Genomic DNA, 19,703 nt, shown 5'->3' with positions numbered 1-19,703 from the left:
TAAGATTCAATTGATTTTATTACCCTTTTATAGCCGTGGATTTGAGGCTATTCATATTGATTTTTATTATTTTAATACCTTAGTTTTATTTATTTTGTTTAGGGTCCATTATAAGTGGGAATTGTAAAGTCCACATGATTGTTTTTTATTTTCTTTTTATTTCTTTTCGGAGGAAATTTCGTGGTCCCTAGCTAGTTTCAAATGATTGATTGTGTTAAATGTTTTCCAGCAAAAAAAAAGAAATGTTAAATGTTTGAACCCATGAACATAAAAGCAAAAAAAATAAAAATAAAAGTGCCTTACTTGAAAGGGATTACATCTTTAGTTTCAGCAATTAAATTAACCATTTAAATATCCTTTTATACTTATTAAATAAAAAAGAGTACTTAAGATCGCTTAAATTAAAATTAGCCGATAAATATATGGCAAAATGTTTTACTTGGGTCAAATCTAAGATCATTTAAGTGAAAGTTTTGTCCGTATCGAAGTATGATCATATATGATAATTGTACTTGGTGAAGAATAGAGTAAGAATGTAGTGTTTGATGACAACCTTTTGAGTATTAGATATTGACAATAAAGAAAGTGATTAGAGTATGGGTTGTGATAAGATGAAGTCGGAATTAGAATTTTTAGTTTATAGGTTTTGAATTAAAATTCGCTTGTTTAATGTAGGGTTCTGAATCGATTATTTATGAATGTTAAATAAATATGAAATTTGAGCCAAAATTATTAAGTTTTGACAAATCTATGGCTCGTATCAACTAGTGTGAGTGGCACTGAAATTCAAACTGACAACCTTTGAGTGATTTTATATAATATCGAAGTATGTGATCATTTTATTTCAAAGTTTAAATTATTTAAATGAATACGTACACTTCAATTTAGCATAATAATTTTAACCTTGAGTATGGCATAGTTAAAATTCTAGATTCTTGTAAATATAGAAGTGGCAATGCAATTTGGTGCAATAATCACAAGATGTTGTATAGTTCCCGGGTGTCTTGTGAGTAAAATATAGCTTTACAAAAATGGGTGATTGATATGAAAATTTGAGGATTTTCAGTATCCATAACATTTTACCTAAAGAGCAAACAAATCATTTGTCTGGCCCAGGAATTTTACAACTTTTTTTGGTATTTTGTTTCTTAGCAACTAATAATTGGCAAAAATTGAAAAAAAAAAACTCAAAAGTCTATAGTTGTTGGTGTCCAAATAAATATTGCACGTCAAAAGATAATTCAACTCCTAAGAACTTTTATGTGGTGACCAGACATTCAAAAAGTGAAGATAGGTAAAGGGAAAGTGGTAGAATGCACCCCAACAATATGGAAAATCACGTTTCTACTTTTTCTTGAAAAGTAATCATTTTAAAATTTAAATAATATATTAATACTAAGTAGTATCTATTTTTTTTTCTTCTGATCAATCGATTTAAAACAATATATTAATAAGAGATTTTTATTTATCGATCTGAAAAGAAAAAACATGTATATATAATTTATTTATTTTCAAATATATATTTTTTTATCGATGCGACTGGTAAAAAAGAAATCATATTACAGTGTTAATAACTTTAACAAGATTCCATGTATTCAAGAAGAAGTGATGATTGATCATCTATTACGAGTTATTGGACAAATGTGAAGAACAATCTATCTTTTTCAGCTCATCTAAATATAAAAGGATGTTTTCTGGTTCATTACTCAATTTTTTTCTTGACTTTTATAATTTTGCATTACTTAAGTATTCTCATATGTAATACCATCATATAATTTATTATAAGCGATTTGATGGTCATAGAATATAATACATAATTCTCCGTAGTTTTATTTTACTAATCTTTGTTAACTAGTAGATGTTCATAACCTCATTAGGAATGATAAGATAAAGTCTAATTTCTCTTACTTATACTAATTAATTTTTATTGAGAATTTATTTTATCATTCATAAAAGACGGTTAGGCACACCATCTAATAATATAAATTCACAAAAAATTAGAGCCGATCGATATTCTCACGTTTTTTCTCCACCATTCTTTGATTAATATTTTTCAAATGTCCACCCACCACCACTTCTATAATTTACCAATGGAGAAAAGGCACATTGGCAAATAGAAAATAATCACTATAAAGCTTTTTGCCAAACTTTAGGAACTGAATAGGGACTAAAGAAAAATTTACAAATTGAAAAATGTGAAATTTCCAGATTTGGACAGCTCAAAAAAAAAGAAGAATATACAAAAAAAGGGGGGGGGGGGGGGGGGGAAAGCTAAAGACAATGGTACTTTATTGAGTGCTTTGACCTTATAAAAAAAGTTGCATTAGCAAATTATGTAACAATTAGCATGTCACACATATTGTTCTACTTTCTAATTTTACTCCAATAATTTGTTTATTGTCGGTATAATTTTGTATACTATTAGATCACTTATGAATTATTTGCAGGTTCTATCATCAATAGATATAAGAAAAATGTTATCGTCCTTTTAGTGTAACGCGGTCCATGTCCATGTCCTTCGAGGTCCAAAAAACATGACCTTTCATGTTCGATCTCTTTCATTACTGTTACTTAAAATTGATTGAAGAAAAGTATCCAATTTTAGGGTAAGCAAACTTATAGGGACACAATTATTCATACAACTCATGCAAACAAAATAATGTTGTGTCTTTATATTCTACGCATCAATTATTAGGATTGCATAATTAAAGGAACAGTAATTTTAATTTCTTGAAAGATTATTCTTAAATCTTGCTTTTTCTGGATGTTATTTATTCTTTCACAAAGGTTTAATCAAAGATTAATTATAGAATTAATGTCTAAATTGGATACTTTCAAGCAAAGGTGGCTACGCAAAGTGACTGAGTATTAAGAATTTTCTTGTTTTGCGACTATAACTTTAATTTGTTGACTAAATTACAAATCATTAATCCAATGTCTAAAATCTGTGGTTCACAACAACTCAAGATTATAAAATGGGAACTATTTTTCTTCTGTTTAATTTATATCCATCAAGCTTGCAATTTAACTAATTATTTTAAGGGGATCTTTCGCAAATCGCCACTATAACAAATTTAGTTACGCTCCATAGCTATAGTTTGCATATTTACGGACTGTAGCTACAGTTTAAGCTGCCTTATTTGTATAATTCGCAGGTTTGTATAATTCGCGGGTACATTTGTATAATTCAATTATTTTTGTATCAACTCGAAATAACGAATTTATACAATTACAAACATCAGAAGTGTAAGCAGTTATACAAATTATATCATACAAATTCCGAATGATACAAAAGTTATACAAAATATATTATACAAATTCTGAATTATACAAACGTGGGAATTATACAAAACTAAAAAAGCTGACCCCTGTAATTATAGTTAAAAGTAGGTGACGAATTGTAATTAAGGCAAACTATATCTATGTTTACTGTAATTAAATAGTATATGTTTGCTTATCCGCGTAATTTTTCCTTAATTACTATCGATGAATTAACCTCCTTAATGCATGATTAATTAAATGCTCTCAAGAGCAGATTAACTACTAATTATTATAATAAAGAAATAGCATAATCAAGTCTGTGTCTTTGGTTATATTAATTTGTTTATGAGTAAGTCGAATAAAAAAGTGTGATATATAGGCTATAGCTGTCTAATATTGATTCTAACTTGTATATTAGGCAGCTCTTGATAAGATCTCAAGAAATAGTGTTTTAGATATTTATTTTTTTAAGAATGTCAAAACGGAGACGTGAAGTTTAATAGAATCTTAGAGACATGACACCCGCTGATTGAATAAGGTATATAAATCGCTAAGAATATCATTTACACCTTTTAGTTAAAAGCTTGTCACGTACCAATCTAAAAGTCTATTAGTCCTTCTTTCTGATATGCTCTCGTCGACTTTTCTGTCATCCTGGCATTACTTATTAGTACTGCTAAAATATAGGGTTTGAAAATAAGAAATTGAATTATCTGACTTTGATAGAGTAGTAAGGCCTCCCTATAATTGTTATAGGTATGATGACAAAATTCCTCTAGAATTTTACAAAGTCTAAGATATTCAAGTCAATTCAGCGATAACTTAAGAACTAAATTGTTTTATATGATGAGTATTTTGAGATGAGGGAAAGAAATTAATGTCCAATATATATTAATTTCATTTCTAAGAAAAAATAAATCCTTTCGTTCTTAGTATAGAGGTTTATTTAGAACAAATCCAACCTTTTTCAACGGGGTATTTTTTCAAATATTAACAAATAAGACCGAACAAAACATCGAATGCACCATGATGGGCATCATGTCTATGGTTGCGATAGTCATTGACATTAGCTTTGGTCGTGATAGCCATCGCACGCTCTATTCATCATGGCATGTGACACAACTTGTTACACATCAAACTTGTCCTCATTTCAATTATTCATTCTCTCTTATACTTCCAAAACAACACTAACTATTTCAAAATTTACCATTCCAATTAAACGTAATTTTCTTCCATCACAATATATAAATAGGGTATTTACTCTAATAGTATATTTGTCAAAGCCCAAACCTATGGCATGTACACCTATGACCTATCATATGGAAAAATTGTCTTATGGTAAAACAATATTAAGAAGTAAAAAATAAAAAAAATAAATGGGAAACGACAACTGGCGCTTAGACAAACTTTATTCCTTCAACTCTGTAGTGACGTTACTATTTTTGGTTCAGTACATACTAAAAAAACACGTGTTTATCAAGTTATTTCCACTATTATCTTCAAAAGCTAACTCAAAAGAATATCACGTCATCATGATTAAATATATGAAGCGTGAATAATATAGAGCAATAAATAAATTAAAGGTTGTTTTTTTTAAAAAATAAATAAATTGAATTCACAGTTTATTCGATTTTCTGGATATTAGACATATTAGCTATACCTATTTAATGTATTTTATTTGTAATACAAATAAATAGTGTATGAACTGAAATTATTGATTTTTTGTTGAACCTGTTTGTTTTTCCGATAAACTTGTTTTTGGATATGTTAAAAATTTGTAAAATGAGTTTGATACTAATTATATAAAAATATGAACTTTCAACATAATTCAACTCAACTAAGTGAGACACTTTCCAATAATAATAAAAAAGGTTCATCATCAATACTTATGCACAAATTATTTTCTGAATTTTAGTAGTTTACTTATCTCTAGAAAGTCAAAATAGACAAACTGATGTGCAATTAAATTATTATTTTTATTAGAAAAGAAACATATTGTATGGGTTTGACTTAAAACCCCCCACTCCTCTTTTCTGTCAATTTTTTTTTTTTTTTTTGTTAGTAGCAACATTTGGTAGGGATTTAACTAACATTCACCACATTTAGGGCAGTTTTTATTTAAAATGTTTTCTAGCATTTATTTGTGGGGTTTATAAGCTTTGATTGTCCTTTAATTTTCATATACACATCTAACAAAGAAAATTACTACTCATAGATATTAGTAGTAAAACAATTAAAAATGATAAAATGAAAAGCCAGTTTATATTTGGAATTTTTACACTACACAAAACACAACAAATTAGCTTTGTAATAAAAAATAACTCTATATTTATTTTCGCTGAATATAAATCGTCGATAATTTGTGAAGATATTTTATTTTTTTATTTCTCATTTGGTATTTCATACTCGTATTGAGTGCGATATAAAGCAACACTTTCATCAGCATTATTTTCATTTCCAGAGACTTGAATCAGAAATTTCTAATTAAGAATGAAGAATCTCAATTATTTGCTACAATCCATGTCGGTAATTGCGAAGATTTGATCATCATAAATTGTAGGGATATATTACAAGTTTACATCCACATAAATCTGACTCATAATCGATTTAAATATTAGGAGTTGACTAATGAAATTTTCGATAAATGTATAAATTATTTTAGAAAAAAACAAATAAAATTAGGTTCTAAAAAGGACCTTATTGGTCGGTTTTAAGTGGGGCCTATTTCGATGTTTGAATTCATCGACCCTTTTTGCTAGTAGTATATTCTTTCTTACCAATCAAACCTATCATCAGAACCAAATAGATTAGAATATTCTTGATCATAATATTAAAAAATATTTACATAATAAAAAGCCCTTTTAAACCAAAAAAAATATATTTATATAATTATATCATGTTAAACTATGTAATCATCCTTAATACACCTCTTTATATGTAAACCTAATCATTTTTCATGGACTAAGTATGTGGATTTTTTTTTTATATGAATGACAGTGAGATTCGATCATAGACATCCGTCTGCTCTGATACCATGTTAAAGAGTATATCTAAAAATTTAAGTTCTTATAGAAAACACACTTTAGTTAATTATTTCTCAATATATCACTTACAAAATACTTATACATGACTCTATTTTATCAATAATGTAAAAACGTAATATGATTTCAAAACAGACAAAGTTAGATTTTGTGATGGACCTTATGAGTTACGATCACTTATTATGATTTTTTTTTATTTTAAAAGAAGCATTTATGTGCTTGCTTATGAAAATGAATATCATGGTATAAACATAATTAAATATTTTAAATATATTATCCCAAAATTTTAAATGAAATCATTACATCTATCAACATAAATTCATATTTTACTATATGAGCATTGTCTTGTTCTCGATTCCCATAAAAGAATCATAATTAGTGAGAATTACGTGCATAGTTCGCAATTCCTCTGAATCAACACCACAAGTCATATTTATTTATTTAAAGTTTTTGAATTATAAAAATAATTAATAGCAGATAGATTCAAAGGGGAATCAAAGATAGAGAAATAAATAAATTATTCTTTGCATATTCTTTGACGAGCTCCAAGAGCCAGCCTGCAGACAGGAAGTGCCAAATGGACGAATCATAACAATTAATTGAAATTAAATTCTTGATCATAGAAATCCACACCAATAATTCTAGTTTCTTAATTTTCATATATTTGAACGAAGTGGTGTAATGGATGAGACAGTTTTTTTTTTTTAATTATATGTCTAAGTTTTTCGAGTCTAAAATATGAAAAAATCTTTGATAATAAACATTTTCTCCTAATAGAACTTATATGGTGTGAATTTAAATTAGTCTGACTTCAATAAATATACCTGACTGATGGGAAACCAAATAAATAATAAAGTACTTATTTTAATGTATTATAGAAGAGAGAGTAGAGAGCAGAGAACTTGCCCTCATGGACCAGCTGACTATAGTTATATATATTATATAATTATTATTTTGAGATTTTTTTGTTGTTATTTATATTTCATGTTTTATCCACTAGTAATAATACATGCATGTCTCTTAGTTCATTGATGACATAAACAGAGTTAGGCACAAAGAAAAACAAAGTTTTATGTGTTAATTTTTTCTAGGATGATCTCATTAATTCTATTTATTTGATAGTCTATACATAATGCTTCCAAATTGCGCAAGCTATATTTCATTTTCAAGAAAATAGTTTATTTAATCAAGTTATCTTGGTGAAGGGTCGTTATGTTAGTTACACCATTTTTCTTTTGGAGTTATCACAATTTCAATATTTTGTTATATTTTTCATCTAACGTTTGATACTGTTTTGGGTTCAATTAGTCCAGATTTATATCGAAAAAATCACTTTTTCCTATAAAAAATGATTCAATTTTTACGATTCAAACTCAAGACTTTTGATTAAATATGAAAGAATGCTTAATCATCAGGATTTCAAAATGGACATTGTATATTAGGACACCATCATGAAATTAGGTTAAGATAAATATTAAAGATGTCATCATTAGTGAGTTGCTTATCATATTTAATTAAATTAAGGCCGCTTTGCATTTCACCACACGTAAGTCAATAACATACAAAAGAACTTTGATTTATAATTTTAATTAGTAAATTTTATTTTCTCTATTTTTTGTTTTGTTTCTGTAGGACCAATAAGAAGCCAAATCTTGTGGTTATAAAGTCATATTAGATTACTTTAAGTCAATTGCTGACGACCTACTCTTCAAGTCACTGTTAATATGTGTACTAGTTGTTAACTAAGTCATAACATTAGTTGAGTTGGCAAAATAATTCACATTTGTTTTCTAACCTCCATGACAATAGGTTACTATTATATTTAATTTTATGGTCAAAGTTAGACATATAAAATACAGGTTCAGCTACATTCAGTATTTTTTGCACAAATCTGAATATTTATATTCGGTTATAAGAACTTTAAAAATTAAACTCGTTAATTATAAATGTTAGTTTTTGCTCTTGATGGTCCGTTTTGGGACGTTTTAATCACCATTTAACTATATGTATATCACAATAATCAAGATTTTGGTTTATCAAACTAATGCACGTGAGATTTCGATAGAAGAGTTGTTTTCACGTGAGTTAGCTCGATGGTAATTATATTATAGAGAATAATTCATTAACCTTAATTAAATGACAAGTAATTAATTAATTATCAACTCCAACAATTATTAATAGACTCTATCCATTTGAGAAGCTGAAAGGGCAACCATAATATTATATTTTAATACTCTCTAGGTTTTATTTTACTTGATTCATATTAACTTGACACACAATAACAATATACTCAATATAGTCTCACAAAATAGGGTTTGAGGAACAGAATAAAATGTATTTACTTTACAGATGCATAGAGAGGTTGTTTCTAATAGACCCTCGAGAAATAATGGGAATACAAAAAAACAACAGATAGAAATAGAAAAGACACACCTCTTACGAAAATATTTATTAGATATTTACATACTAAATTAACTTTATTAATTATGTTTTGGAGTATTATTTAATAATAAGTGTAGAATTGATTAAAAATAATAATGAAGTATTAATTAATTTTGGATTTGTAAGCACAAATGTTTTGCTGTATATATGAAAGTATCATCTTAGGCAGGTCATTAGTAGAATAATTGGCTTGCACTACGCATCTTGTCTCCCTCTAATCTCATTCTGCAACACATAACTATTGTAATTTGTCTCTCCATTTATTTAATTAATTAATCTTTTTGCAACATTAATTAATCTAATAATTAACAGCTTGCTGTTATGAATTATTATTTTGACCATTTCTGATTGAGAGTTTTGTATGTATGATTAGTCTTTTTTATGTTTATTTTGGTAATCATAGAGAATCGAAAATGTGTTTTTTTTTCATCATGATCTATAATGTAATTCAATGTTTGCCTCATTGAAACATTTTCGAATTTCCTCTTCACAATTTTATATTTTCATTTCAATATTTTGATCCAAAGGTCCACTTTCCTTTTTTTAAAAAATAAAATAAAATTGTTGCTTTCCTTTTCTATTCATTGATGATCATGTTCGAGTTTTTTCTTCTTAATTAGTGGCAATTTTTAATTTTTGCTCTTCGTAAAAATATAATTAGTTACAACACTACGTACTTATGTGTTTACATAATAAATTATATAAAAGATAACAAAATTTTGATTAACTAAACTCAGTATTAATTAATGTGGTAAGTTTAGTTGAGCTCGATTCGAATAGACCCCGTACTCATCCGGATGAAAAATTCTAAGAGAGTCCAAGTAAAAGTTATTGGATTTATGTGAACTGATGATGATTGAGCTATCCGTTAGCGACAAAGTGAATCTCATTTTTACCTTTTAGAACAATGCTAAAGATAGAAATCAACAATTATTGACCAAACATTCATCCAATATTGCCTTTGGCTTGTACAATATTGTGACTAATAGAATCTTTTTAGTCAATAGTAAAAGAAGAATCATATTTTTAGAAAAAAAAATGGGTTGCAAATACTTAGTTTTCTAGGATTCTTTTTGTCCGGCTATCTATTATGGAACATCAAAGTAATTAAATTTTAGTCAAGTAGTAAAATTAAATTTCATTCAACAATTTAATGGGGTGTTTGAGTAAGCTAGCAATGTGAAATGGATAGGATATACAAAATTTTAGCAGGTTAAAATAGATTAAGTTAACAAATGATCGGCAAATCATTAATTCAAATATATATCACTTCAGTTGAAATGGACAGAATCAAGATGAACAAAATAAAGAATCATAATCCCAACTGACCCAACTCTTACCAAAATTTTAACTTCCTTTATTTATTTTCTTATAATTTATTTAATTATCAAAATAAAACAAGTTAAATAACATATATAACATCTCAACTTTTTTGTTCAAATAAGCCCAATTAATTTTTAGATGTGCTCAATTAGACATGTCAAAAAATGGATAGAGCTAATAAATAGACAAACATGTACTAATCATTTATCCGCTCAAACTTAAGTAAATTGATCGAGTCACATTTTCAAGAACTAATTTTGTTACGTCTGGATATATGAAGCTAGCATATACACATGAATTTTTTTATGCTTTAAACAGTAATGCCAAAAATATACATGTCAGAAATTTTTGGTATACAACAAGTATACTGATCACAATAGTCCCCTACTTAGGAAGATGACGTTGTCTAAGTTAATAGCAAAAAATCTAATGTGGCCCTTTGGGTTGGCTTGAATTATTGTGACTGTAAAAGAATCAGATTCCAAAATTGACATAGTCGTCTTCACTGTATTCAACTTGCATTGTAACTATAATTTCTTCATCCCCCTTTTTGTGTTTACTGACTTTGTGCCACGAGACAATATGTCGTATGCTAAATTTGTCAATTTATGTCAATTTGCATCTTACAACGTTTACTTCTACTCACTGTGGGTCTATGACAAGACAGCTTTCTTTCAACTTCACAAAAAGAAGAAGAAGCATGGAGGCCTTTCTTTTCTTGTAACTATACATGTGTTATTCTGAATTTACTGACTTGACTAATGCAAATTCACATTGTCTAGGTATTAGAGTGTGTTAAAGCAAAAAGTCTCGCATTGGTGGTTAATAAGATGGGTGGACTCCTTAAAAGGCTTGGGTAATCCTCCTCCCCTTGAGCTAGATTTTGAGGTGTGAGTAATTAGGCCTAAAACCTAATTTAACATGGTATCAGAGCAGGGCCCATCTCACCCAATGTTGAGGCCCAAAAAAATAATCAAAAATTACCTAAAATTGCCCACGCACCAGATGCTAAGCGCTAGGCGTGAGATGGGTCAAAAATTGCCCAAAATTGGTCACGCACTAGATGCTAAGCGCTGGGCATGAGGTGGGGTGTTAAAGCAAAAAGTCCCACATTGGTGGTTAATGAGATGGGTGGGCTCCTTATAAGGCTTGGACAATCCTCCTCCCTTTGAGCTAGCTTTTGGGGTGTGAGTTAGGCCTAAGACCTAATTTAACAGAGTGGGTAAAAGTTCTATATTGTTTAGGGAATGAATTGACGGCCTGCTTATATGGACTTGAGCAATCCTCTCCTCATGAGCTAGCTTTGGGGTTGAGTTAGGCCTAGGTGTCATATCTTTACATGGTATCAGAGTCGGGTTCATTCATGTTTGGGTCCACGCTCCAATTAGGCCTGGACGTGAAGGAGGGTGTTAGAGTGGGTCAAAGTCCCACATTGGCTGGGAATGGACTGTCGATCTTCTTATATGGACTTGGACAATCTTCACCTCATGAGCTCACTTTTGCGGTTGAGTTAGGCTCAGGTTCCGTATCTTTACAGTATGGCGCTATTCCATAGAGTTTATTATAAGAGGTTACTCCATTTCTAGGCTTATAAAAAATTAAATCCTTTTGCTTGAAAATACACTAAGATATTCAACCACAATTCATTTGATTTACTGAGTTTGAAATCTATTTTTCGTATTCATTTAATAGTCATAATTATTATGTTGGGACGAACTCATGATGATAGCTAATGCACTAGGTCCCCCGACTAGTGAAGAAATTCTATCCATTCCACTGTATTAATTAGTGGTGCCTCGAGATCTTTGTTTCAATTTCATGTTTATTTATATTTAGATTTTGATGTCATTCTCATGACTTTTTGATATCAACAACTAGTTCACACTTCATATATCCCTATCGACTATAGTAGCTATAGCTAAGCTATATATTGTAACAGCCAAATGGAATTATTGTCAAAGTAAACAATAAATAGAAATTTGTATTTTGTCCCAAAAGGCCAATGGAAACAACCAAGTGACAAAATAGATTAAAATCGAACTGCGATGTCACATTTTTTTTTTCAATGCCCTCTTAATTGGTTACTTGCTACATAGTTGAATCTTGCATTTTCCACGTTTAATTATGTCAAAATTAAATGAAAGAAAAGATGGCATTTATGTATTTGTTACTTTTTATTGACTAAATGTGTTAGACCTTGGTGATGGGAAAAATTCACAAATAACCATTTTTCAGTTCTTATAACTAAAAAATAACGACAATCTTGAAATTTCAAATTTAATCGAGGAAAGTCCATGTATATCGATTTTACCGTTGTCATTTAACTTGTGCTTGCTTATTGATTATTTCCTTGCATGTCTACTCATTTTGTGATTTCTTCAGACGATATATAGTGTTTGAAGTTAGTTTTAGCAAATTCCAACTTCAGATATTATGCCTAAAATTTCATATACTTGAAGTTCAGACACAAATGATTGAATCAGGCAAAAGAATTCAATCATATATAAAAAATATTTAAAATCTAGGTATGAGTTAAATGACGATATCAAAACAGATTCATGTCCCGTGAAACTTTTTCAATTTAACAAGTGGCAACTTGCACAATTTTTACAGTATAATGACAGCCAGCCTAGTGTAAGCCCAAGTTGCACCAAATTTTCTGTTCATGGGCCCTAAATGGAGTGGGCCTACACTCATGATGGGCCATCTGAAGCATGACTCCTCATCCCAAACATATTAAGATATTTTTGATACTAACTTTATAAAATAATTATGCATTATTGCATATCAAATAATTCAACAACAAATAAACACTTCTGTCGTAAAGTCAATGGTAGCATTCAAAGTAAAATATACAAGTTGAAATGAAAAATTTTAAAAAATAAATGCAAATTTTTGAAAACAAATGAAAAAAGCGCAAGTCAAACTAATTTAATTCATCGTACAAAAAAATGTTTGCTAGTCAAATATAATTATATATATATTATACATTCATCGACTAATATTTGGATTGCTACACCATAAAAATTAATAAAAAGCAAAAACTATCTTGAGGGGTTCTGTTCCCAATTACCTTGCAAATGCCATTTTACATTCCTTTAGGCATATGATGTACTTATATTGCTATATTATAAGCTTTCTTTGACCGTAGAAATAGGTAAAAAAAACCTAACAAGGGCGGATCTAGAGCGTGGCATACATGCTCAACGAAATCAAGTATACGTATAACTTTTGGATCAAAATTTGTATTTGTGTTAAAAAGTTCATTGAATATATATTTTTAATAACTTTAAAAACTAAAACTCTGAACCCATAAATTTCAAATTCTGACTACGCATTTGATAAATATATAAATATATTAGTACCAATTCAAGAAGAACGTAAAAACAAATTATGGCAGCTTTGGCACAGTCTTTAATTAATTATGTTTGTCATGAATTAAATTCAATCTAAAACTGAAAATCATGTAGTTTAGTTAACAAGTTGCTTGTACTCGTAGATAAATATGATCCACTAGAAATTAAAGATTGCAATAGGGACCAAAAAGGCCTACACATCTATGGGGAAAAGAAAAAATCATACAAATAATAGAACAAAATATTATCCATTTTGATGTAGATTCATTCACGGGGTGTGATACATACATATACATACAAAATATACATGGAGAGGGGTGGGGGTGGGAGTGGGGTTTAGGTATTATTTTACAAACCATGAGAGCCAACAGAAAGGAGGGAGGTGGTTTTTATGGATGCTACTAATTATAATTGTCTTCTTGCATTGGGTACATTTAAAGGGGAAATTAATTTAATTATTGTCATAATTAATTATATAATTAGTAAAGATGATATTATTTGACCATATACAACTCATACTTATATATGCCGTCACCATTAAGGTACTACCGACTAATTACTCCTATCTTAGCCTTATTAATATTAATTAATACTCTCTCCGTTTAAGAAAAAATAATCTACTTTGACTTGATACGAAATTTAAGAAAATAAAGAAGACATTTCAATTTTGCGATTTAAATTAAAGTTGTATTAAGTGAACCAAAATGTCTTTTATCTTGTGGCCTTAAATATATCACGTGAAAAACTAAAATAAAAATGTTGTCAAAAAAAAAAAACGAGTCATTCTTTTTTAAATGGACGACAAAAGAAGGTAGGTTTGGGAGTAATAATGAGTTGAACATACTATATATTTATAACTCTCCGTAGGAATTTAGAACATACTATATATTTATAACTCTTGGCAGGAATTTAGAATGTACTATATATTTATAACTCTCAGTAGGAATTTAAGTTATACATATTTTTGTCAAAAATATAGATTTTGACGAAAATAAATATAGGCGGAGCGCGCTAGTATTTTGAATTTTAGGAGTTCTGAATATAAAAGAATATAGTATATTAGGTTTCTTGATAAATGATTTATACAAATTATTAAAAGTGGATTCTTAAAAGCATACACAAAGTTTGAGTTAAAGCTATTGAATTTTATCGAATCCGCATAACCGATGTTCTAGTTGCATTGAATAACAGGTTATTAGATTACTTATATCTTATTTAATAGATGATTAATTAATAATTAAATCTTAGAACATACTTATAACTTATAAGAGTTCAAAATTCCACGAAAATATGTATACACCATTTAATCACTTAAAAAGTAACGACGATTAAATTTATATAGAGACATTAATTAATGGGTAACCTTACATAATTAAGTGTTGAGATGAGCTAGTTCTGTTTAAGATTTGGGTGAATAATTGCAAGTTACAATTCAAAGTTAAATGTGCAAAATCAGATAATAGAGAGGTTAAAAGTGCACGTAAAGAATAATAGACGAACCAAAACGGCAACTTTCTCATAAATATCACTATTATCGAAAAAAATGAGTTTGTTCTCCTTTTCAATCCATTAAAATGAAGTGACACAACTAACTAACCTGAGTTGTGATGCAGTGATGAGACAAATTTATCCTTAACTAGATGTTTTGAATTCAAAATTTGGGTATGAAAAAAATCATGTTGAAAGCGCCACCTTCGAATGGACACTGCAGTGCACGATCCACATTTAGTCGAGGCTTCAATATCGGCTTTGAATACCAGGTGGGAAATCACCCAAAATAATAATAACCTGATTGTGGTGTACTGGTGGATTATTCCACCTTTAATCAAAGGTTTCGAGTATGGGTATGAGGAAAATTTTGTTGGGAGTGTTACTCCTAAATGAGCCCTGCAGGGTGCGATTTGAATAAATTAATTGGAGCTTTAATGCAGACTCTAAATATCGAGTGGAAAATCAAAAAATAAAAAGAAGTGACACTACTTCAATTAAATTGTAAGAAAATACTGAAGAAATTTGAAAAGTAATAAAACGACTTGATAATATTTTTAACGTCTTTAAGGAATTTAAGTCTTTCGTTATGTTGCATAGATTATGGTCGAATTTCTTTAAAATTTATACGATGCCAGAAGAATTCGAATTCCTTTTAAAAACCTCTTCCCCAAATAGCACCTTTGAAAACAACAATCATCTACTTTAATTCAAAAAAACAAACAAACAAACTATTAAGCCCGTTTTAATAAAATAATAATAAAATGTTTTATTAAAATAAATAGACCTGGAAAAACTACATAACTAAGCAAGAATAACTACTACATAGACATAACCTATCGATACTTTTCAAAATATTATCTAACATATTACATATCTATACGTACAGGGTTTTATGAGAAATCTCTTTCCTCTCCTTTCTCACTCGTCACTCTTTACCCTCTCTCCCTCTCTTGGTTTTCTCTTTTCTTTCACATTCCCTTCTCACCCACTTTACAAATCATTGTGTGAATCTTTCTTCTTCTTAATCTCGTGAAAACCTCTTAAAACTTTACTTTTATCTACGTACACGTGTGGTTCTTGACCTTCAATAGTTTCAGGATGGTTGTTGCTTCTTGTTTCATTTTTTATACGATTTAACATTGATTTCAAAATATTCCATTATGGGTTCTTGATATGTTGATCAATGTTTGCATTCTAGATTTAAAATATGTATCAAACTCTTTTTCGCTTTTGAATCTTCTCTACTTCTTAGATTGATACAACCAATTGTATGAGTGTATCTATGTATCATAAAAACTGATACACTAATTATTCTCGCATTTATCTCTATTAGTATCTCACTAGTCTCTCTTTAGATCTCACTAGTCTCTCTACTCTCTCAAAACCGTTGCTATGAATTGTAATTAGACAAATTATAACTACTATTTTGTAATTTTGGTTCCAACTATAGCTATTTACGAAGATATAATCTTGGGCTTTCTTATTTGTTCGAGGCCCAAGTGCATTTTTTTTTTGTTAACAATAATATAGACAAACTTTAATTGCCTTCCAAAACGTTCCTCATATAATTAAACCAAGATGATAAGTGCTAAAAAGGCAAAAACACTTCTACCTTTTTGTAGTTTACCACAAACCTCCTCTCAAATACTAATCAATCAAACACTAATTATTACTCCTTCTGTCTCATTTTATATGTCATCTCTTTCTATAAATATATGAACCACAATACTTCTCATTTTATAAAATTTATGCAAAAATTACCATATTTTGACTATTATACCTTTGATAGAATAGTTAATTAATCTTGAAAATGTATTCATCATTTTTTATAAAGTTGACTTAAGAAAACATTAAATAAGGGTAGAAAGGTAAAATTACATCATTTTTTAATGCAAGTGCAAAGTAAAAATGTGACATATAAAAGGGACGGAGGGAGTAACTAATTTAACATAAATCATTAGTACATAGTTTTATTGTCTGTATTGTGGGTTCCAAGTTTTTGGTTCTGAAAACAGAAAACTTGTCCAATAATTTGGGCTCAAATAAAGCAACTTGGACCAAATACGTTCTCCATAGTTTGTGCGACCATTCATAAACATTTTACTTTTTACTTTTAATATATCAAGAAAAGATAATTATTATTATTTTCATTTTATTCTTAGCATTTGTTACTTAATTCATAAATGGTTTTTCAAGATCTAATTCTAAACATCAATTAATATGATCATTATGATAAAATCATATATATATATATTTCTTAATTAGTGATGTGCAAAGTCCAAAATGACAAGTAAAAATGGACAGAGAGAGTACTTACTAATTAAATATGTCTTCTTGTTGTCACCTACCCTATTAATCACCTAAAAATTAGAGAAGGGGGGGAGGGGGAGTGGGTATGAGTATCTAACTATTTATGGAATTCTTAATTTCAGACCACAACTATAAAAAAGTACTCTGTTCATTTAATTTGTTTGCTACTCCTTTTTCGTTCTTTCTATGTGGATGTGGTTTAAAGTTACGTCAAATCAATTAAGAATATGATTAATCATTAAAAATTTATTATTTGACTAAATTATCTTAAGTTAGAAGTTAGTTAATAACCTTAAATGAGTAATTAATTGACTATATCTCTTCTTGTAGTTAATAAAGGTGACATTAGAAAAAAGTTTAATATCGACTTAGTATATTAAAATGATAAATATCAGAAAGGATCGGGATCAATACTTTTCACCTGAGTCAAATTAATCCTCATTCGAAAATTAAATGGACTAAATCATTCAACTTTAATTTTAAAATCCTAATATTCATATCAAAATAATAAAAGGTGCAATTTTAAATGTTAATGACGATTCACTAAGTTTTAATCTTGTGATGAAAAGAAAAAAAAAAATATCGAGACAAAGGGAATATTTTCCCCGCTCCCTTGGTGACCCACAATTTTAGGTTCGAAGTTGAAGATCGAGGACTTATCATCTCAGCAAGTCTCGTCAGATATTATTACCCTTTTAAGGCCGACTAATCGAAATTCGTCTATCATGTTAGAATCATTAAAGGAGAATCGCTTTATTCTTAATTTTTTTTTTTTTTTATGACAAGGGAAATCCGCAGCCTACTACTCTTTGGGTGCGCGCACAGGGTAAACCCCACGCTCCTATGCAATAGCTCGCAAATCACATAGGAGAGGTAATCCGCACTAGGCAAGCCTGGTGCGACGAGCTCGACCCAGAAGGCAAACCCCTTGCTAGCAAGGGGTTTCGAACTTGAGACCTCCAACATGAAAGTCCTAAGCTCAAACCACTGGGCCACCCCGAAGGGTTTATTCTTACGTACTTATAAGCTGCTCAAATTAACTTAATAACCATTAGAACCTCAAGTATTGTGCACTAATCTACATATATAATCCCCAATTATTTTTAAAACTCAACAAGAAAATATATGTTAAAGAGAAATTAAAAGCAAATATTAGTGAACTAGAAATTCAAGTCAACAAAGAAAAAGAGATGCAATAACAACCCCTTCGTACAAATTAAATCATCAAGTGCTTCACGTACATGACTACAACAAATGCAACTTTAATTAGTCGCCACATAAAATGATAAAAATTCGTCACAAATGATTTTGATCGCCAAACTTAAGGGTCGTTAAGAATAGTCTAGTCGCTAAAACTTATTTTTTTTTGTCACGACCCAAAAGAGAAACATTTGTAGCTTATTAGGCACAAATAAAATCCGATGGGAGTGTTTTGCCACAAGTATTAATAAGCAAGCTTAATGCAATTGGAATATTAATGTTAATTCCAAGAATATTAGCCTTCAATGCAGTGCAAAGACAAATAGCAGCTTCAAGATCCAAAAGTCCACCTAATACCATACAACAATGCGGGTCGGGTGGGGTCCCAATGACCGCTCCGACCGGACCGTTCAACACGTTGGCACATACACCTAGTTTTAGGGCATCCCTAGGGCAATGTCCCTTGGATGGGCTTGGGTTCGGGTTCGGGTAAGGGTTAGGGTTAGGGTTTGGTTTAGGAATTGGTGGATTGGGACAACCAGTCCAGCAACCACTTACAAGGTTAAAGAAAAGAATGTTGAAGAACAAAAAGAGAGTAACTAAGTATCTCTTTGAATCCATGACAAAGTAGAGCTAACTTATGTTTTGTATTGCTACTATGTTTATGAGGTTTAGGGCATAATGAAATTGAGGTGTGTATTTATAGGCAAATTTGTGGCAAAGTTATATACATGATCAGGGTAAGAAATCAAGCTATTCTATCTTTTGAGGAGCCTTTGGATAACATATTAGTATATTATTATTTATTTTGTACAAATGGTATACAATCTATCCCAATTTTTGTAATACTGTTCAAATTTTGAGAGTCAAATTTTTATATTTTAATCGTGAATTTAGCTTGAAAATGTGCCAAACGTCTTTTGAAACAAACTCTTAACCCTCACAAGGTAGGGGTTAAGTTTACATACACATCACCATCCACAGTTCCACTTCTGAGATTACACCAGATATGTTGTTGTTGTTGAAACTAAATCGACATGGAATCTTTAAAAAAAGTTGAACAAAATTTACCTTTTTGGAATCATAATAATCGATCATTCAAAATCTTTATAATGTATTTAATAAATTGTTTGACTTTCAAAACCTAAAGTATATCACATAAATTAAGTCGGAATCGAAGAGAATATATAACTTGAATTCTATTTGAAATAATTAAGAAATGAAGGATAGAATTTTGGCATGCATGCAAAGTTGCAGACATGTGAACTAATGCTAGCCT

General features: G+C 29.5%; 1 protein-coding gene across 1 annotated transcript; it reads right to left on the bottom strand.

The window, feature by feature from the left end:
* Nucleotides 1-18,551: 18,551 nt before the first annotated feature.
* On the bottom strand, nt 18,552-19,088 carry LOC125826493 (14 kDa proline-rich protein DC2.15-like). Its single transcript, XM_049505840.1, has one exon. It carries the CDS (start codon nt 19,043-19,045, stop codon nt 18,626-18,628), a length of 420 nt encoding a protein of 139 aa, XP_049361797.1. The 5' UTR covers nt 19,046-19,088; the 3' UTR covers nt 18,552-18,625.
* Nucleotides 19,089-19,703: the final 615 nt, after the last annotated feature.

This window comes from Solanum verrucosum, unplaced genomic scaffold (genome assembly GCF_900185275.1).
Source record: "Solanum verrucosum unplaced genomic scaffold, falcon-dt-bn FXZP01000060.1, whole genome shotgun sequence".
Lineage (NCBI taxonomy): Eukaryota > Viridiplantae > Streptophyta > Magnoliopsida > Solanales > Solanaceae > Solanum > Solanum verrucosum.
The sequence above is the reverse complement of the archived record's forward strand: the minus strand, read 5'-3'. Positions and strand labels throughout refer to the sequence as shown.

Excerpts from the sequence above, each read along its gene's own strand:
- LOC125826493 (XM_049505840.1), bottom strand. The coding sequence starts at position 19,045 with ATGGATTCAAAGAGATACTTAGTTACTCTCTTTTTGTTCTTCAACATT.